The sequence below is a fragment of the Lepidochelys olivacea genome (genome assembly GCF_965140295.1).
Source record: "Lepidochelys olivacea isolate rLepOli2 genome assembly, chromosome: 2".
NCBI classification, from domain to species: domain Eukaryota; kingdom Metazoa; phylum Chordata; order Testudines; family Cheloniidae; genus Lepidochelys; species Lepidochelys olivacea.
The window spans coordinates 136235349-136257418 of record NC_140412.1 but is presented as its reverse complement, the minus strand read 5'-3'; the positions used below and the strand labels follow the sequence as shown (position 1 = coordinate 136257418).

Here is a 22070-nt window from a genome sequence, read left to right as displayed (position 1 = left end):
TCTCTTAACTTTCCCGGCTGCTGAATTTGCCTTGTAAGCTTTCTTTTTTGTGAAATTGAAGATGTAAGACTTAATCTGGGGGTCCCCTAAAGCAGGGGGCTTGGGATGCTAGTCCCTCTAAGGGAGAATGAACTGCACTCTTAGAAGTAAATAGCATGTTGGCTGCCAGCCACGCAACTTTTCAAACAAGTGCTTAAGGCTCCGAGTTGTAGAAATAATACTGCTGGTATCTAGGATCTTGTTTTTGCAATATGTAGTGGAAGTCTGTGTCTGTTGCACCAGGATTTGCATATTTTTATTCCTGGCTGCGAAGACTAGCCAAAAAGACAGGCAGAGTGGATGATAGATATCCCAGTAATAGCCTTCAGATGCATTTGCCACCATGAGCAGTAACATACAGTAGAGCAACATTAGAGAGGCTTATTTCTCCTTTTGAAAATGGGTTTTAATCCATCCCACCAAAAGTCTTGTGCTCCCTTTATTCCATCCCTTCCTCCAACTGACTGCAAAATTCAGTTTAAAGGGATACATTTCCAGTCATACATCTCTACCTCCAGACTATCACCACCAACCCACCCCTCAAATAAAAAGCATTCTGGTTTCTGTCATACACTTTGCATGGTTTTTAATACAATATTTCCGAACAAAACAATCTCTCTTAATGAACTTGGATAAAGAGGTTTAAAAATAAAACCCTTATGTATGCCTGAAACACACATGCTTTATTATAATCTTTCATCATAAAGGAACATTCCAGTTCTAATGAAAGTTTATCATCCCCCAATAATTTTGAATGTAATAGAGATTTCCTTGCATTAAGTGAACTTTGGATGTAGCCCACCCTCAATTAAAAATCCAAACATTATTTTGTTTTGCTTTGGGCAAAAGAAGGAGGGGAAGCATTTAAAATACAGGAGACAGACAAATAGCTTTTCTAAACAAACAGACTAATTGCTCTCATAAACGTAGGATACTCATAATTTAACAGCAATAGTTTATATACTTGGGAAGCCATATAAATAGGGCGGTCTGGTCAAGGTTATGGTTGCGTGCAGTAAAAGGGCTGGTCTCAACAAGGCCTTGAATTGTTTGGTTGTGTATTTTGTGAGCCTCCGCCAAGTTTACATTCTAGCTGACATTTCGCTCCTTGTGTTTATAGCAGACAAAGGAGCTGGCTCTGGGAATTTCTCAAGAGGAAGTCATAGTGGCAGGCGTAGTTACGGAGAGACAAAAAGCAAAAGGTACAAACTGGCTTATGGAAGGGCAGATGTGGGTGTTGCTATTATGTGTAACGTCTGATCTTCTGTGCGTGTTGTTCACACTTAAGGGTCATCCCTAAAATTATGTATAATAAATAACAATACTTTGTTCATGTCATTTTTTAAAATATAAATTAGTGTTATATCTACTAACTGATGGCCAGTTGCCAAAGAGTGTAATTTAGTGGTCTGGACACACTATCTCTGTGGTTTAGGACAGGTCAATTCATGTAGCTGCATTGTTTTTTTCATCTATAATATAAAGGTTAAGCCACCTGCTTCACGAGGGTATTGGGAGAATTAATTAGTGAATGTTTGGAAATCCTTTTGAAGAAGAAAAGTGTTATTGACCAATTAGCAGAGTCCATGTGGTGGCTGAACTTGCTGTGTATGCATTACACAAATTACTGCAGCTGAGGCCCCAAGCAAGGCCCTTGGAAGCATAAAGAGCATCATTACCAAGTGTCTGAATTAGGGAGCTTTCACCTGATTGCGGGTCAGAGGATCTGTGGCTCAGCTAGAAGTGGTTCTTTATGTAGCTTGGATTTATTTTAACAAGGTATAAGTATTTTGGAATCCATTAGAAGTTTTATTATTTAGCAGCCTATCATCCCCGATTAATGTACCATACCATAGTAAACGGCCCTAATTTTACAGATCTTGGGAAACAGGCCAGTCCTTGCTTACAGACTGCCCCCCAACCTGAAGCAAATACTCACCAGCAACCACACACCACACAACAGAACCACTAACCCAGGAACCTATCCTTGCAACAAAGCCCGTTGCCAACTGTGTCCACATATCTATTCAGGGGACACCATCATAGGGCCTAATAACATCAGCCACACTATCAGAGGCTCGTTCACCTGCACATCTACCAATGTGATATATGCCATCATGTGCCAGCAATGCCCCTCTGCCATGTACATTGGCGAAACTGGACAGTCTCTACGTAAAAGAATAAATGGACACAAATCAGACGTCAAGAATTATAACATTCAAAAACCAGTTGGAGAACACTTCAATCTCTTTGGTCACTTGATTACAGACCTAAAAGTGGCAATTCTTCAACAAAAAATCTTCAAAAACAGACTCCAACGAGAGACTGCTGAATTAGAATTAATTTGCAAACTGGATAGAATTAACTTAGGCTTGAATAAAGACTGGGAATGGATGGGTCATTACACAAAGTAAAACTATTTCCCCATATTTATTCCCTACCCCCCTACCCTCCCCCTCCCGCTGTTCCTCAGACTCTTGTCAACTGCTGGAAATGGCCCACCTTGATTATCACTACAAAAGGTTTCCGTCTACTCCCCCCCCCCCCCCCCCCGCTGGTAATAGCTCACCTTACCTGATCACTCTCATTACAGTGTGTATGGTAACACCCATTGTTTCATGTTCTCTGTGTATATAAATCTCCCCACTGTATTTTCCACTGAATGCATCTGATGAAATGAGCTGTAGCTCACGAAAGCTTATGCTCAAATAAATTTGTTCGTCTTTAAGGTGCCACAAGTACTCCTTTTCTTTTTGCGGATTCAGACTATCACAGCTGCTACTCTGAAACCTGCCCTAATTTTGTATTGCACCAATGAGCAGAGCAGTATTGAGGAGTGCTGCAATGAAAACTATATAAGTGCTTCTTCATTGTAAATATGTCTAATGCTTGTTTAAAAAAATGTGGGCTGGGTTAGTCTGTGATAGTTTTTAGGACTTAACATTAACTGAGCTTAAAAATGGCCTGACCCCAAGAAAAATGCCTCTGACTCAGACTGAGGTTTGGGAACTCTACAAGGCAGTCTATTGCTAAAGGCAAATTGTTGCTCAGAAACATTTTAGGTAACTTTACAATGAAACAGTGAAAGGGGTAAAGCTGATTTGCTAAAATGCTGTGTGTATTTTATATAGGGTGACCATATTTCCCTATGCTGAATACAGGACACGGCGTAAAATTACTTGTGGTCAAGTGAGTTCAACGGCAATCAATCTAGGGTTGCCAACCCTCTAAGTTTTGCTGGGAGTCTCCTGGAATCAGGCCCCATCTCCCGGAGGCTATTGAAGCCAAACTGGAAGATTTTAGGCTGCTAAAAGTCTGACGGCACAGCACAGCTAAGGCAGGCTCCGTGCCTGCCCTGGCCCCTCGCCACTTACAGAAGCGGCCAACACATCCCTGTGGCTGCCGAGGGGGAGAGAGGGTGGGCAGCACACGGAGCCCCGTGCACACCCCCGGGACCTCAGGGATGTGCCGCCCACTTCCGGGAGCAGCACATGGAGAGGGCAGTACGCAGAGCCACTTGGCCCTGCTTATCTCGGGTGGCTCCCAGTCAGTATCCCAGCAGGGCTAAGGTAGGCTCTGCCCCTGCACTCCAGTCCCCTGACCCACACCTAAGCCACTTCCCTGAAGCCTGTACCCCACACCCCCTCCTGAACCACAATCTCTTACCCCAGCCCGGAGCCCCCTCCTGCACCCCAACCTCCCTCTCAGAGCTTGCACCCAAACCTCCTGCCCCAGGCTCAACCCAGAGCCCTCTCCCATACTCTGAACCACTCGGCCCAAGTCCAGACCTCACACCTCCTCCCGCACCCCAACCGCCTGCCCCAGCCTGTGAGTGAATGAGTGTCAGGGAGAGTGAGCGAGCAATGGAGGGAGGGGGGATGGAGTGAATGGGGTGGGGCCTCAGGGAAAGGGCGGGGCAAGGGCGTTTGGGTTTGTGTGATTAGACAGTTGGCAACCCTAAATCAGTCAGAACTATGCAGTACAAATGTTCAAATTAACATCAAGTTGACTGAGCCCCTGTTAAAAAGAAATACTGTGTAGTTGGATTCTTTTTATTTACGTTCTTATCTTTAAGTCTTTAGGGCTCTCACAGGGAGAGGTGCCATACACACATTCCGGTACACCTCTCTCACACGGGGGGTGACCGACCAACCTTCCCTGCCCAGCACTCTCCATGCTCGAGGCCTGGTACCTGGCACCGTGTCTTCCCAAGGCAACACGTGTCGGAGGGGCACGCAGGGTCACATGCCTCCCCTTCCCAGATTTCTGCCAGGGTTCTCACCAGAATGGAACTGTCTCAGATTGAGGTGTCATTAAAGGAGATTTTGGAACAAATTGATAAACTATACAGTAATAAGTCACCAGGACCAGATGGTATTCACCCAAGAGTTCTGAAGGAACTCAAATGTGAAATTGCAGAACTACTAATGGTAGTCTGTAACCTATCATTTGTATCAGCTTCTCTACCAAATGACTGGAGGATAGCTAATGTGACGCCAATTTTTAAAAAGGGCTCCAGAGGTAATCCCGGCAATTACAGGCCAGGAAACTTGACTTCAGTACCTGGCAAACTGGTTGAAGCAATAGTAAAGAACAAAATTGTCAGACACATAGATGAACATAATTTGTTGGGGAAGAGTCAACATGGTTTTTGTAAAGGAAAATCATGCCTCATCAGTCTACTAGAATTCTTTGAGGGGGTCAACAAGCATGTGGACCAAGGGGATCCAGTAGATATAGTGTACTTAGATTTTCAGATAGCCTTTGACCAGGTCCCTCACCAAAGGCTTTTACACAAAGTAAGCTGCCACGGGATAAGAAGGAAGGTCCTCTCATGGACTGGTAATTGGTTAAAAGATAGGGAACAAAGGGTAGGTATAAATGGTCTGTTTTCAGAATGGAGAGAGGTAAATAGTGGTGTCCCTGAGGGGTCTGTTCTGGGACCAGTCCTATTCAACATATTCATAAATGATCTGGAAAAAGGGGTAAACAGTGAGGTGGCAAAATTTGCAGATGATACAAAATTACTAAAGCTATTTAAGACCCAGGCAGACTGCGAAGAGCTTCAAAAGCATCTCAAAACTGGGTGACTGGGCAACAAAATAGCAGATGAAATTCAACGTTGATAAATGCAAAGTAATGCACATTGGAAAATATAATCCCAACTATTCATATTAAATGATGGGGTCTAAATTAGTTGTTACCACTCAAGAAAGAAATCTTGGAGTCATTGTGGATAGTTCTGTGAAAACATCCATTCAATGTGCAGCGGCAGTCAAAAAAGCAAACAGAATGTTGGGAATCATTAAGAAAGGGATAGATAGTAAGATAGACAACATCATATTGCCACTATATAAATCCATGGGACACCCACATCTTGAATACTGCATGCAGATCTGGTCACCCTATCTCAAAAAAGATATATTGGAATTGGAAAAGGTTCAGAAAAGGACAACAAAAATTATTAGGGGTATGGAATGGCTTTCCTATGAGGAGAGATTAATAAGATTGGGACTTTTCAGCTTGGAAAAGAGATTATTATGATAGAGGCCTATAAAATCATGACTGGTGTGGAGAAAGTAAATAAGGAAGTGCTATTTACTTATAACACATGAACTAGGGGTCACCAAATGAAATTAATAGGCAGCAGGTTTAAAACAAACAAAAAAGTATTTCTTCTCACAATGCACAGTCAACCTTTGTGAAGGATGTTGTGAAGGCCAAGACTATAGCAGGATTCAAAAGAGGACTAGATAAATTCATGGAGGATAGGTCCATCAATGGCTATTAGCCAGGATGGTCAGGGATGGTGTCCGTAGCCTTTGTTTCCCAGAAGCTGGGAATGGGCAACAGGGAATGGCTCACTTGATGATTGCCTGTTCTGTGCATTCCATCTGGGGCACCTTGCATTGGTTGCTGTCGGAAAACAGGATACTGGGCTAGATGGACCTTTGGTCTGACCCAGTATGGCTGTTCTTAATGTGGCCTGGAACATCCTTTCGGCGCTATGCAGGAGAGAAGGGATGGGAGCTGCTTCCAGCTGCAGGGGAGGAGGGCAGGGGGAAGGGATGACCTGGCCCCTGTCTTTCCAGAGCTTATCCCTTCCCCACTCTCCTGTGGCTAGAAGCAGCTTGTCCCTTCCTGCCTGCACAGTGTCGAAAGGCAGCCAACACCTACAGGCTTCTGCTGGCCACCGACATAATTGAGCGGCCATCTACAGCGCGGTCAGGAAACGGTTAAGCCCTAAGGTAGCATTGTGCACCAGGGCCCAGGGAACCCTACTGCAGGTGCTTCAGCAAACACAACCAGAGAGGTGGCTCAGGAGGGAAGGGGGCCTAGAGGACGGAGCAGCCCCGCACTCCCTGGAGGAAGGACCTAGGGTGTGGGGGGCAGGTGAAGAGGGTGCTAAGCCCCTGCCCAGGGGACTGCTGTTGAGCCTGCAGGGCTGGGGCCCGAACAGGCTGGAAATCCCTTCCTCCCTGCCACGTCAGAGCTTAGCTGGGGGGCAGAGAGGCTACCCCATGCCAGCACTGCACAGGGCTTTGGCACGTGCAGGGGTTGGCTCCTCCTGACCAGTGCCCTGGGCCAGAGGATCTTGGGCTTTCCTGGAGCGCGGCCCAGCCAGAGGCAGTGGGGGAAGGAAGGAGCCTGCCAGCCAGGCTGTTGGTGAGCTGAGCACTCCAACTAGGGGCTGGTTCTCTGCACAGTGCTGGGAGCGGGACATGCCCCACCTAGAGGGATGTGGAGGAGCTGTGGGGGAGGGGCAAAGCAAGAAGAGGACAGTGAGGGGGGAGCACGTAAAGGGCTGATGGGTGGGCACCAGTCACCACAGCTCGCAGCGCACAGGGAGTGCCGGCCAGAAACAGGACGGGGGACAGGGCCCTGATGGCTGAGAGCTGGCACACAGCGGGGGCTGCACTGAGGGACCAGGGGGCTGCATTGGTGGGCAGGCAGCTAGCAAGCTGGGATCTGGTCAGCAGCAGGACGCACCAGTACTGATGGGAAGAGACAGATAATATGGGACAATATGCCTGTTTTTAAGAAAAAGTCGGGACACCTGCAGGAGGGCTTAAATATAGGACTGTCCCTTTAAAAACAGGATATGTGGTCACCCTAATTTTTTATAAAATTATGTAGATGCTAATTCACTATCATAAACTCCAAGCGTTCAAAAATGATGACTAAGAATCTCCCAAAAGGGGTGCTGTTACAGATTTCAGTGTGGGGTGGCAACTTTCAGCAGGGGTCTGGTGTCACTTAGGCCCCTGGAAGTTCTTGGATTTTTTTGAAGGATAAAATATAAAAATCAGGCTATTTAGAGAACATTTATTGTGATTATTTTCTATATATTCAATAATAATTCATACAGGTGTACTACAACCAAATTACCAGCATAGGGCAAAAAGGTAAGTTTTAATTTTAGCTTTAACATGCACTATGAAGCCTGGAGTGTGGCAGGGGACCCCCCACACACACACACACCTAAAAGGTGCCCCTGCCTCCCAGACACATGAAATTTTTTAAGCCTATTTTGGGTTCTTTCTACGTGCCCTCTGGGCTAGGAGCATTGCTAAAAATGAAAGCTGAGATTTTCATGCATTCATATGACTCTAGGCACCAGGGATTTAGGAACAACACCAAATGTCATGAGACTTATCATAAAATTCTAAAAGCTGACAATGCTGCCTGAGTCATTTTTGGCTGTCTTTAATCACAGTATTCTGTCGGTATATGTATTCCATCAACCTGTGTGGTATCTGAGCACAAAGACCCTGATTTTAGAGCACTGAGCAACTGAAGTCAATTGCAAGTACTCAACACTGCAGCATATAGAGCCCCAAATGCTGTGCCAGATCCAGAGGGACCAGAAAAGCAGCCCAGAGAGAGCAGACCCTGTCCTGGGAGCAGATCTGCAGCCCCAAAGCCAGAGGCACAGCCCAGAGAGAGCAGACCTGTCCTGGGAGCAGAGCTGCAGCATCCAGAGCCAGAGGGGCCAAAGAAGCAGCCCAGGGAGCTGGAGGCAGAGCAGCAGCAGCAGTGCAGAGACAGTGGTGCAGCTGGGGCTGGAGCACTCTGGAGCTGGGTGCGGTGAGCAGCTGGGGAGAGCGAGAGGGACCCTGGGCAGCAGGCCCAGCACAGGGAGACACCTCAGCCAAGAGGCTCTGCAGGCCAGGCTTGGATCGTAACCCCGACAGGGCGGGGGCGACACTGGGATGAAGGGTCCTACCACTTAGAGCCTGAGAGCGTGTGGCCACCACCAGAGCAAGTGTCCAACCCACAGCATCCCTGCAGCACAGCCAGGGCCTGAGAAGAAGGCCTGGGACTTACAAGGAACAGACTGTGAACTGCCCGGACATTCCAGAGACACCGTTTGTGATGTTCCCCGCCACAGAGCGGGTTGATGTGTTTCCTTTCACTTTTCCCATTTTCCCTTATTCTTTTTAAAATTAATTGTTGATTAAATAACTTGCATTTGCTTTAACTTGTATGTAATGGTCAGTGGGTCAGAGAAGTGCCCAGTGCAGAGAGAGTACCCCGGAGTGGGGACACCCTAGCCCCCGTCCTAGGTGACCACAGCAGGTTTGGGGGTCAAGCCCCCCAGGAATTCTGGGCCCAGCCTTGTTGGGGTTACGAGGACTCTGCCAGACAGGAGAGTGGAAGGGGAGTCCTCAAGGGCAGGGAGGCCACTGGGTAACGGAAGTGGGAGCGAGGACTCAGATCCTTTCGTTAGCCCACTTCACTGGGGTAGTGCAGAAGCCAGGAAAGTTCCCCACAATAGCTGGACTATTCCCCCGCTTACATATAGTCTATAGAGCAGTCTAAACAAGTCATTGTATGTATGATATTTTAGTTTGTACTGACTTCGCTGGTGCTTTTTATGTAGCCTGTTGTAAAACTAGGCAGATATCTAGATTAGTAGTTTTCAAAGTTCAGGTCACAACCCAGTACTGGGTCGGGGAATGCAAGGCACTGGGTTGTCTTGCTTAGCATCCAGGGACTCTAGTGGCTGGCCAGTAAAATCTAGTAGTCCCTACCTATTCTGACACTGCGCTGCACCCCAGCAGCAGTCAGCAGCAGGTCCGGTTCGTAGGCAGGGGGGCCACAGGGCTCCACGTGCATTCCGATTGGCTGGAAACCAGCCAGTGGGAGCTGGGGGGCGGCGGTGCCTGCAGGAAAGAGCCATGCGGAGCCTCTTGCACACCTCCGCCTAGGAGCTAGTCCTGCTGGCCGCTTTTGGGGCACAGCACAGTCTGTGGTGCCAGGACAGGTGGGAGGCCTGCCTTAGCACCCCCGCTGCACGGCTGACCAGGAGCCGCTGGAGGTAAGCCTGTGCCCTGATCCCCAGCCCAGAGCCCGCACCCCCGGCCCAGAGCCCTGACCCCCGTCTGCACCCCAACCCCCTGCCCCAGCCCTGAGCCGCCTTCCACACTCTGAACCCCTCATTCCCAGCCCCACCCCACAGCCCTCACCCCTGCACCCCAACCCTCTGCCTCAGCCCTGAGCCCCCTCCCACATCCCAAACCCCTCATCCCCAGCTCCACTGGGTCGTGGGCATCAACAACTTTCTTCAATTAGGTCTCCAGAAAAAAAGTTTGAAAACCACTGATCTAGATGAATTGATGTACCCCCTGGAAGACCTCTGAGTACCCCCCAGAAGTACGTATATCCCTGGTTGAGAACCACTGGCTTAGATTTGCCTGCCTTGGTACCAGTGCTCGCAATGATTTTATGATACTTAGGTGATGTACAGAAGGCACACATGCACCCCCAGTGTGTGTGTGCACTACCCAGAATACTAAAATCAGTGCTGGTGACAGAAGGATCTTCATCCCTCTGGATTTGAATATAACCAAACCAAAGTAATCTAAAAAATGTAAAGCTTTAAATAATCCTGAGCTAGCTTTGTTCTACATAGATCAATGCTAGGTCCAGTAATAATAGCAGTACAGCGGAGGCAACATGGGTATCAACTGCTCAAGTATGTATCCAGGGTCGTGTCTGGTCAGGGCTAGTTCTACATATGAGCTGAGGTGTGCTGAGGCAGAATTCACTTTCTGGGTACTTCTGGACAAGGTGGATGCATTTAAATCAAAGCGATTTAAATCACCAATTTGAATAATAATTTAAATCAGCAACCAGGAAATATTGATTTAAATAATTGATTTTAATTGTGTTTGCGTTTGTACTTTTTAATTATCTTCCTAAAGAAAAGTTGCATCTCTTTGGTTGGTAACCATTAAAATATGTTGATTTGCAACTAAATACAGCCTTTACACCAATTTGGTGCTTCTTTTTGCTAACCAGATGGATAGACAGTTTCCATACGCATTTATTTAAGTACTTGCTAGCTTAATTAGTACTTAATTAGCTTACTTATTCAGATTCATAGTTGTTGTTTTTTTATTTTAGAAAATGGTGATGGATGCATTTCTTATTTACTAGATTATTCATTTTTATACATGTGATTTGTGTCAAGCTCTATTTGGATGGAAATTCAAATCCAATTAAACGCACAAAAATAGTACTTTAATTTAATTTAATTTAACTGTGCTGAAAATACAAAGAAAAATGTATCCAAGTTTACCAAAGCATGTTTTGCATTTAAAAGTCTCTGATTTATTAAAGAAATATTATCTATAGTTAGTGAATTGAACTGATGATTTCTGGTCACCATGTCCTTCAGGATTTTAAAATTAGCAGATCTCATTCTCTCACACCTAGTTTTAGTCATAGATTGGAAGAGGAAAACAAGTTTTTCTACTTTTTCAACTCCTAATTGGTTTCTAAACTTTGAATGAACTAGTCATTGAACTAAACCACTCAGAAAATGTAATGTGACTATATAAATCCATGGTGCACCTCCACCTTGAATACTGCATGAAGTTCTGGTCACCCCCACCTCAAAAAAATATATTAGAATTGGAAAAGGTACAGAAAAGGGCAACAAAAATTATTAAGGGTATGGAATAGCTTCCATATAAGGAGAGATTAAAGACTGGGACTTTCAGCTTGGAAAAGAGGGGGAATATGATAGAGGTCTATAAAATCATGACTGGTGTGGAGAAAGTGAATAAGGAAGTGCTATTTACTCATAATACAAGAACCAAGGGTCATCCAATGAAATTAATAGGTAGCAGGTTTAAAATAAACAAAAGGAAGTACTTCTTCACACAACACTCAGTCAACCTGTGGAGCATTATAGGTTATGGTGTGAAGGCCAAAACTATAATGAGGTTCAAGAAAGAATTAGATAAGTTCATGGAGGATAGGTCCATCAATGGCTATTAGCCACAATGGTCAGGGTTGCAACCCCATGCTCTGGGTGTCCCTCGCCTCTAACTGCCAGAAGCTGGGAGTGGACAACAGAGGATCGATCACTCAATCATTGCCCTGTTCTGTTCATTCCCTCTCAAGCATCTGGCATTGGCCACTGTCAGAAGACAGAATACTGAGCTAGATGGACCATTAGTCTGACTCAGAATGGCCATTCTTATGTTATGTTCTTAACTAAAATGAAGAAAAAAAAATTCTGCTCCTGCAAAAGCAGCTACTGGTCTCAAACTCAAACTTAGCCAGGTGCTTAGCCAGTGAATTCCACCAGTTCAGGGGTTTGACTTACTTTAAACCTTGGCAGCAAATAAGTACTGCTTAATATTAATTTTTGTTTTTAATTTAAATGATTTTATTATATTATAGTAAGCTTAGGTTGCCAATTTCAAAATTAATTTTAAATAGGTTTATTAAAAACTGTATTTAACTTAAAGTCTTTTTAACCATTTTATCCATCCTGCCTCCTGAAGCATTTTCTTATCACGTGCTTTTCAGATGGTGTCTAGCTGGCTTGTAGAAAACGAGATCATTTGGGAATACAAGCTTATGTTCTTTAAAGGTAGTGAGGCAATAGAGACAACTGTAGAAATAAACAGAGAGGCAATGCAATATTAAAGCCTGGTTGACTTTAACTACAACTACAAAAGTTGGCGAGGCTAACTACCCACAAATAGCCATTTTCCTTAAGGGGAAAATATTATTCAATAAGTGCAAAAGCCATTTAACCAACATAAAGCTCAAATAATCTGCCTCTATGGAGGTACTTATCCCAGTCTGCCCTCCCATTAGTATTCTGCACCAGCCTATGCAAGACCAGCATGGACAGGAATAAACTATACTGGTATGAAAACCTTAATACTGGTATAACTGTGTCCATACAAATGTGTTGTATCACTTTAACTGTGTTTCTAAACCAGTATTGTTAGTAGACAAGTCCAAAGATTTCCAGGCAACTCTTTGACACCTCATTTCCCAGCTTCCAATTCATTTTAAAGTGTTCCATTTTACCATACTGTAATGTGCAATTGAATAGGTAAAGGTTCACAAAAGACCTAAGTCTGTTCTCTCACTAAGTCCATGGAGCTGAATCATCTTAAAATTTGAAAGCCTCTGAATTACACTGGTGTGAGATCAGAATCAGGCCCAAGAAATTCAACACCATGGAGCTGCAAGGTCCTCTGTAGCATGTAAGCTTCGGTGCATTTCCTCACCAACAGTGGAAGGGTGATGCTTTGGACTGTTTGGTTACTCTTTCCTTGGTTTTTGCTGAGACTGTCAACCGGCATTCCTATTAGTGATGGTGGTTTGTGATGCAGATACCTGCTCACATAGGCTAAGGAACAGCCAGGAGGTAGCAAGTGAAAGGTGTTACTTTCAAATTAGATGTGATTTTAAATGGTGAAAGATTCCACGTTTCTCTATCAACCCCCCCTCCCCGAATTGCCCAGTTCCCTCCAGACTGCAATAATAATTTCCAAAATGGTGTCTTATACACAAAAAGATATTGTCACCATCTGGCATTTGAACTGGATGTTATCTAAACTGAATTAAAGATGAGGGAATGAGTAAATGCAACTGAAACCACTTTTAATAATAATGGACCAGATTTAGGAGCCTCTCTTCTTTCCTTAACATAATAGCTCATCTTAATTAATTAGCCTCTTACGGTTTGTATGGCAACTTCCACCTTCTCTGTATGTATAAATATATATCTTCTTACTGTATGTTCCATTCTATGCATTCGATGAAGTGGGCTGTAGCCCACGAAAGCTTATGCTTTAATAAATTTGTTCGTGTCTAAGGTGCCACAAGTACTCCTGTTCTTTTTGCAGATACAGACTAACAGGGCGGCTACTCTGAAACTTAACACAGGAGTTCACTTACTGGTGCTTTTTCTGTGTTATGTTACTGTATATGCTACATGCTTCCTGGGAACTTGGCCTATGCTATAAATAGACACAGACTTGGCATTTGTGGAATCTAATTCAGCAGGGTAAAATGAGGTATACTTTACAGGCAATTATCAAAAGTGTTAGCAAAATATGACTCTTGCCGTAAATAGAATACAGCAATGAGACTGTACCAATACAGTAAAAATTGCAGACTTAACATAGACTCAGAAGTTCTGATCCTGCTGGATGCTGAGGGTGCTCAACTTCCATTAGCCAATGGCAGTGAAAGTTGCTCTGTACCTTTCAGGAAGTACTTAGCACCCTGCAGGATTGGACAACTTGTAAATCAGGAGTTTGGAAAATATGAAGTCACTGTGGGTCTCTGAAATATCTCCTAATGTAAACTATTTTTAATCTCCTCATTGGATGAACTAAAATTGTGACTGTTTTACTTTATGTTCACATGGTACTTGCTCTCCTCCTTGTTTCCAAATACATTAAAAGCTGCTAAAAATACACTATTTTCTTATGTTACTTTTCTCTGTAAACTATCACTTTAGTTGCCACAGGGATGTTATGTGATTGTGACTTGGAGGGGAGGTAGGTTGTGCAATTGTGAATGAGAGAGAGCGAGCATGGGGGGGTCCACATCCCTCTAGTGTCCCTCTAGAGTCCACGCGACGAAAGAGTGAGAGTTCCTGTACTAGGCCCCTGTCTCCTTCACTTTTAAGTCCCTCTTTAAAACCCATTTTCTCCATGCTTTGTACAGTGAACCTTGTTGAATTGTATAGAAAGTCCCCTTTGTTGTACTACTTGGCTGACCTTGCTCTATGACTGTGGTCACCAAAGAGTCAGGAGCGGTGGTCTGTTCTTGTATAACCAGAAAGCTTCAGCACTAGCTAGAGTCTGGTTCTAGGACCCTGTGCGGTGTGAGGTCCCAGGCTCCAGGCTGGAAGTCTACACAGCAATGAAATGGCCCCACAGCCCGAAGAACAATGCAACAGAACGTGTCACTCAAAAGTTTCTGTGAACCAGTTCAGAATTGGTCAAACATACAACCATTGGATAAATGATCTCCCAGCCATATTTTTATCATTGTTATTTATACAAGAATTATCAAGTTCAGCACACTCCAGCCAAAGTGGGGGGGGAAAATTAGGTAAAATTCACACAAGTGCAGAGGTCATCTTGTAGCATTTTACTTGGGTCTTTCAGTGTGTGTGACCTTGTGTGAGCCTTGTGCTCTGGAGTGAATTCTGTATACTCTAGAGGGGAATCATTTTAGACATCTTTGAAATACGATCTGATTACAGAGGTTATAGAAGTCCATTCTGAAAGGTACTCTACTGATCTTGGAAAGCTATAACCAATGTATCACTTTCTAGCTTAAAATAAATATTTATGCAAACTAGATGGGGAAACAATGGATCAGATTTTGAGCAGGTGTACACTGGCATAGCACCATTGGGGGAGAATCTGGTTCATGGTATCAGTGTTCCTTTGGGTACATAGTTTGATTACCTTATTCCTGCCCCTTGTTTTTCCTACATCCTAAATGTTTATGTGCCAACATTTTTCAACAAAGAGTTGCATTTAAAAAAAAAATCATAAAAGCTTTGTGTGTACTCTCTGACAGAAAGCTAGGCTGGCAGAAAAATAGTAGTCTTTTGTTGATGACAAAGCATGGGAAAGACTTCTTGGGTCATCTTTTCTAAACAGCAGGATTTTCCTCCTAGACTGGTTCCTCATTTGTTTTATCAAGCTGCCTGCTAAACAGCTCTAGACATCCCACCCCAATTCCCTCTTTAGGTAGATCATGCCTTTGCCAAGTTGCTCATACTGCTGATCATTTTAAAATGTAACTTTTAATTTGAAACTTGTTGCTGCTTGTTATCTCCATTTTCAAGCATTGTAAATAATCCCTCCCCTACCTCATATCTACAAATATTTGAAGCAATAATGTGAGTTAGCACAGTTCTTTTTAATCACCTTTCCATCAAGCTGCACATGGTACATTTTCTTAGCCTTTCAACTTGGTTCATATACCCTAATCTTTTTATCATTCCTTTATCCTCCCTCTCTGGATTGTCTCAAATTTATCTAGAGTGTGTTCTTTTCTGCAAAAAGAAAAGGAGTACTTGTGGCACCCAGGCGTCCGATGAAGTGAGCTGTAGCTCACGAAAGCTTATGCTCAAATAAATTTGTTAGTCTCTAAGGTGCCACAAGTCCTCCTTTTCTATTTGCAGATACAGACTAACACGGCTGCTACTCTGAAAGCATTCTTTTCTGCAAGGTTCCCAAGAGAAGAGATTGGATGGCTTATTGGATTATTAATGGCTACAGAGCCTTTCATCTTGGGGTCACTGGTTTAAATCCAAAGCAAGTGAACACTGACTAAAAGCCAGTACCATCTGAAGACTGTTCAATGGCCTCCATGAAAAGTTTTGATGATCGTTAAATGCTCAAATACTATGGCAGTGAGAGCTCTATAAAATAGTGATTAGGCTGAAATTTCTAGTAGACTGGTTGCTACAAATAAAATAAAATGCCACAATTGCCATTCACAGCAGAGCATCCAAGGCCCAAATGGTAACCAAAAGACCAGAGACTTGAACCACCCTTTTACCCCAGGAAGTATCCCGTCCAGAACAGAGCTAAAACATTTTGCCAGGGTTGTGTGGGGAAACTTGTACTGCTGTGGATGGTGTTGGGCCCGTTCTGTTAAGTAATCATGAAGGTTGTCATCTTGGCACCTTTCACAAGCTTTAATTTTTGAGTCTCCTACATTTTCAAATGTACAGTCCTGATCAGCTGCTGAGGGTAGGCCTTCACTGCAGAGTTAACTGGAATTGTCTACACTGTGAAATAATACTTGAGTTGCTGTGTCCTCACTGGCTGCACTCACTCATGTGGGGCACTAAGATGTATAAGGGCAAATCCCATAATTCTTTGCACTGTAGTAACGTGAGATGCGTTATGAATGTATACTATGAATTGTGGGAGAACTTGTTTGGCCCCATGGTAGGAATAATGTGAAGCCATTTGAGGAGTAGCAGCACTCAAGTGCAGTAGCCTGCATCCACGCTGCAGAGTTGTTTTGTTAACAGCTCGGTTGTGCTCACTTGAGTTTTAACCTATTCCCCCAGATGGGTCAGCTAACTTGATTACCAGCACTATCACACTGAAGTTAAGGAGTCCTGTCTGTGAACAGGATGCAAGTTCGGTGCAACACTCAAGTTTTAACTTGAGTTAACTTTGCAGTGAAGACTGATCTTGTAAAGCAGCACTAAGAGTCTTCATTTCCCACTGCGGTCAATGGGAACGGAATGAAAGTCATCCCTGGAGGTGCTTAGCACCTTTTACAATCAAGCTCAGAACTATAGTGCAGTAGTTCCAAGTGCTGTCATATGCATGCTGTTCGAAGAGGGTAATTACTTTGCTTTTAATTTCTGGCGGGCTAGAGATATTGGTGAGTAAAGTTATTCTGAATGGAGGATCTTTTCCTCTGTCTCTGGCTCAGTAAGGAAAAGAAACCTCTGCGTTTTATTTTATCAGGATCCTCAAACTTGTCTTTATTTCAAAGGCTGATGCCGTATGCCAGCAGTTTACACCTACTTGTTAAGATGACTCCATGGGTTGGTAATACTAAACCTTTCGACATATGTAACATCTACAGATTCCAGCAAACCTCTTGTGGTGGGGTTTGATACAGTTGTAGCTCCAGTGTGGATTAAAATTGACATGAAAAATAATAGGCTGAGATATGGATATTTAGATAACAATGTTTTTTCAATTTTTTTAAGTGATATGTACCCTGTTTGTGGAAACGTTCCTTTGTTTCTAATATTAATTTTTATTGAATGACATCGCAATAGCAAAAATCAGTTAAGACAAGAATAGAAGAAAAATCTGTATACAGTTTTGATAAATTAACATCACAATGAGTTATTTTTAATTGCACTCATTTAATACTTGATGTAACATAAAGTAAATAAACTTGAAATTACATGTCATGGCTTCTAGAAGGTTGGGGAGCTGCGGAAATCCACGCAGATACAGGATACTGTTAGTCTAATGCGGCATGTTAGGAAACTGGCGTTCAAACTGCTTGCACCTACACCTTTTTTGGGGGGTGGGTTGACAAATGAACATGTCTATCTCCATGGTTGTCAATACAGCCCTTTTTCAAAGCATTAAGGTTCCTTCACTTTCTTTTCATTTTTAAACCCACCATTGTGCAGTTTGTATATAAAAAATGAAACGAAGAGACAAATACATCTGAATGAGCTCGGATATATTGGAGATTTCTGTCTCTTAGCAAAAAAAAAGGTAACTTGTCGACCCAAGCAGATTTCTAGTAGTTGAGTTCATTGGTCAGGACAACACATGCCTTCAACCTGAGGGGCTTTAACAAGAGATACTTTAGCCCTTATGTTAAAAGGGAGGATCACTGATATGCAAATCCTTGTGGGCTTCTTTGTATGTTGTAATTGCCAAATACACATAATGAAGAGGGTGAGTTGAGGACTAAGGGCCCGATTCCAGAAGGTTCAGAATATATCATGAAAGGTGCCGAGCACCCTCAATTTCCACTGTGTACCCCCAAAGTATTCTGTGGTCAGCAATCAATGACACTGCACCAGTGCTGACTGCTAAATATATATGACGACACACATGGATCAACTGAACTAGCAGAGACTTTCCTCTGCTCACGCTCAGTTGGTCCAAGCCACAGCTTGTCCTTGTCTGCACTTAGCACTTGATGAGCTACATCAATTGCTGGCCACCAGTGCTGAACTGGTGCTACTCCCAAAGGCAGACATGGCCAGAGGGTGCCTCACAGGAGGTTCTCAGCACTTTGAGCAGTTTTTGAGAGAGAAGCAGAACTCTAGAAAAGGAGCTCCATCTTCAGACCCTCAGCCTAGTAAACCAGACCCTGTGGCCTGGCTGAGGGTTTGAAGATGGAGGGTCTTTTCTAGAGTTTCGGGGTCCTACATCTCTGAATTATAATGCTTAAGCTGCAATTTGCTCTAGGCTCTTGTGTACCAGTCAGACTCGAGTGATACCCTGACCTGCCATACTGGAGAGTCAAATTTTATTATGGTCTCTTAATCCCCGTGTTGGAAATTTAGGTAGCATGCTTCTCTCGTGAAGAAGGAACTTTTAACATTAACCATGACTCCTTCATCTCATTCAGGGTGGCTTTAAAGACTCTTAAAACAGTCCTGTATAATTCTTTGGCTAGAAGGGGTAGGGGTGGTATTGCATGGTTTTGAGGCTGGAGACAAAGAGTTAAAATTTGGAAAAATTATGGTGTCTCATAGCTTGTACAAAGTCTCTAGAGACCTGCTCTGCTACCAGAAAAAATCTCTATTCTGAAAGGCTTTTGCAATTTGGCCACATTTCAGAAGGAAGGGGGAAAGAAACAACAACCAGAAAAATATGGTGTTTGCTAGCTAAAAGGAGAATACTTTGCAGCCTACTAGCAGGTGTGATGGATCACTTTCAGAACTGAAAAGGAAAATAAACTCAGGAAACTGCAATATAAATAGATCTGATCTGATATAGAGCATGTGCCCCCGATTTAGCTTTCAGTTACAGCTACGCCTCACAAATTGCAGGTGTTTGTAGTAGTGTCAGGCAGGAGGTGAATACCTTTAGTTAGAAGCTTGGAAACACCTTACTTGGTCAGTAGCCTCAGATGTAGTCTCTTATAGTTGTGGTTCAGGTGCTCAGCTACCCTGGTGATGGTCATAGTATAAAAACCTGAAGAGCTGCTTCGCAGAATAAGGATGTATATATTTTTTCCATTGTAGGTATTATTTCTCCAGTATTGTTCCTCATTCCCCTTTATCGTCTGCCTTACAGGCCTGGCACATACATTTATGTGAATAGTAGGAAAGATGGTGCCTGGAGATTAAACCAATCCACTCAATTACCGCATTAAAATACAGACATTACACAGGTCAACATTTCTGTTCTGCATGTCACCGTTGCTGTGAAACCACCCAGGTCACCTGTGGGCTACAGGAAGCAGCTGGACCAAATAAGCCAAAATAGTCTTCCTCCAGTCAGACCACAAGAAGTTGGGCTGTTTGTCTCACATGGAACTCACTTTCATACCTTCCTCTACCTTTATTTAGAGATCCTTGCTCTGGGCATCTGCATTACCATACCCGAATCTGGAGGGCTCTTTTTTTCCAGAATTAGAGGTTAATCCTATGTTTACTAAACCCTAGGCCTATTTCAAGGAAGGCATTTAGACTAAGCCAAAGTCAACTAAAATAATTCTTTGCATCTAAATATCACAGTGTTTAGGGTGGAGCACAACAATTTTAACTGTGGCTTGACCCTTAGCTTTAAGCCTCCTTCAGCCTTTCCATCTTTCACTGTTTAGCTTACTCCTTTCCACTAATCTCCTCTCTCAGTATTAAAGTTTTGAGGGCCACATTATTCAACAGTCCCCATAACTTCACTGAGTATGTTGTATTTCAAAGGAGGCAGGATTTGATCCTGGAAGAAAACACTACATTTCACACAGTATGATTTTCTGATGAGGAAAAGTGGAAAATATGCTGGAGGATCCGTTCTTGGGGAAGCTGAATGTTTGCTGCAGAATACTGTTTGCAGCCAACTGGGATAAAATTCATCTCAGTTGCACAACCATGTGATCACATCTTTCCATCGTTCAATATTGCTAAGACACAAACATTCTCTTCCTTCTGGTCTGCATCCGGCTTAGTTTAATTTGCATGAGCCTGCAGGTTCACTTAAAGTTTTGGGTATGATCCACATGAACAAACTGGAGATACTTTGAAAATGCATCCCTCCCAAAATTTTATGTCCAGAAGTTGCTCGTCTGTTACAATCTTAAAAGGTGAATCCTTATTCCAAATTCTTAGATTTGTTTTTTAATCCATTACTTCGTCTCCCAAAAGTACAAGAATCAGAAACACAATGGTAGCCACTAAGGACCTGATCCAGCTTTCTCTGCAAACCCCAAACTCCTACTGATGTTAGTGAGAACTTTATGTATGCAAGGAATGCAGCATTGGCCCTAGGTAGCTAGATGCCACACAAATCTTATCTAAGTGGCTTTGAAGCAATGACAAACTAACAAACTCACTCCTAGAGCTGCTGAAGATGTTTTTTTGTGTAGATTTTTATGTAGATTACTGTTGTGTTTTAACTAACAACAGCCATGGTATTTTTAGCTCTGTTCAAAATATGGGAATAAAAATCAAGCTTGCCAAGTGGCAAGGGACAAAGGGGGGAGGGGAATTAGTTCCAGCTTTTCACAAATGCATTCTCAGAAGGAAAAATGTATTTGCTTAATAAAAACTATAGCAATTACTTCACTTTCGGTGCCATTTGACATTAACTATCTGATTCTGGTTGTGCAAGGAATGCACAGCTGGATCAGCTCTTCATATATTTAGAGAGACAAGGTGAGTGAGATAAGATCTTTTGTTGGACCAACTGCTGTTGGTGAAAGAAAGTGCAAACAATTAATATATTTAGAGCAGTTTATGAATGAAAAAATCTTGCCTTATACCAATTTATCTTAGATGAGCCCTAAGGTGTGAATTTTAACCCAGAGAGTTATAGCAGGATGACTCCTCATGTGGACACTTTTATTCCAGTATAAGAGTGCTTTTTTCAATGTAGTTTATGTCACTTGGAAAGGGGTTTAAACTAAAGCAAAAAAAAGCAACTCTCATTCTGGAATTCAATCAGAGGTAGCGCATATCTATTTTAATTATACTGGTATAAATGGTAAAACTTTCCCATGTAGACAAGCCCTTAAAATAGAGGTTGTATTGTTATTGTTATGGAAAAAGTAGCTATTGGCTTGCCCATTATACATATAAGCACCTAGGATGAAACTCCCCATAAAGAGAACTAAAGATGTCATGCAGTAACTGCACCTAAAGTAACACTGAGTTAGCTCAAAGTAACATTGAGCATCCTTATTTGTCTGGCAGTTGAAACTCTGAAACTTAAGTCATGTCTACACTACAACATTATGTTGGTCTAAGTTACGTCAGCATGCAGCCACCGGAGTTATTACATCGCTTGTGCGTGTGAACACTATTCTTCTTCTGTCAGAGGTGTGTGTCCTCACCAGGAGTGCTTGTATCAGAGTGCAGAGGGTAATGCACTGTGGGTATGTATCCCATTGTGCAACTCGTCATCATCCAACACAGTGTGTTTTGGGAAGTTTTTGCAATGCCTCATGGGACCAAAATGAGTCGCACAGGGGGGATTGGGAACATGGAGGTCAACCTGCCCTAATTCAGTGTTCTCCATCCCATAACTTCATCTGCATCCCATAATATTTCACACCTCTTTTCAAAATCCCTGTAAACTCGCATGTTCCTCCTCGCTGTCCACCATCTCTCACAGAAGCCCGGAGCCTGCACAGCCCGCACTATTGCTATGAGCATTGCAAGTATGGAGCACCTGATCCTGCAGTATTTGCAGAGCCGCAAGAGGAGCAGAAGGGAACATGACAATTCCTTGGAGACTAGATTTCTGTGGGACATAGAAAGAAACAATTCAAGGCTGTTGGTGGTGTTCCTACTGGGGCAGACCAAATGGTCCATCTAGCCAGCCACTAGTCTTCTAGACAGTGGCCACTGTCAGGTGCTTCAGAAGGAGTGAACAGAACAGGGCAATTTCAAGCAATCCATCCCTTGTCATTCAGTCCCAGCTTCTGGCACTTGAAGGGTTAGGGACACCCACGGAGTGTGATGTTGTGTCCCTGACTATCTTGGCTGAGTCGTCTTATCAGAATAGGGGCACATT

At 43.4% G+C, this 22070-nt stretch overlaps 1 protein-coding gene across 4 annotated transcripts in view; it reads left to right on the top strand.

The window, feature by feature from the left end:
- The window catches only part of FBXL7 (F-box and leucine rich repeat protein 7), a 337214-nt gene that overhangs the window by 295429 nt on the left and 19715 nt on the right, over nt 1-22070 (top strand). For 2 of the 4 annotated variants that reach the window (XM_084619056.1, XM_084619057.1), the window contains one exon: nt 1160-1241. The exons of the other annotated variants lie outside the window; for them this stretch is intronic. In XM_084619056.1, the coding sequence (XP_084475182.1) occupies nt 1160-1241 (82 nt within the window). The remainder of the gene's footprint in view (nt 1-1159; nt 1242-22070) is intronic. 4 annotated transcript variants of the gene reach the window in all.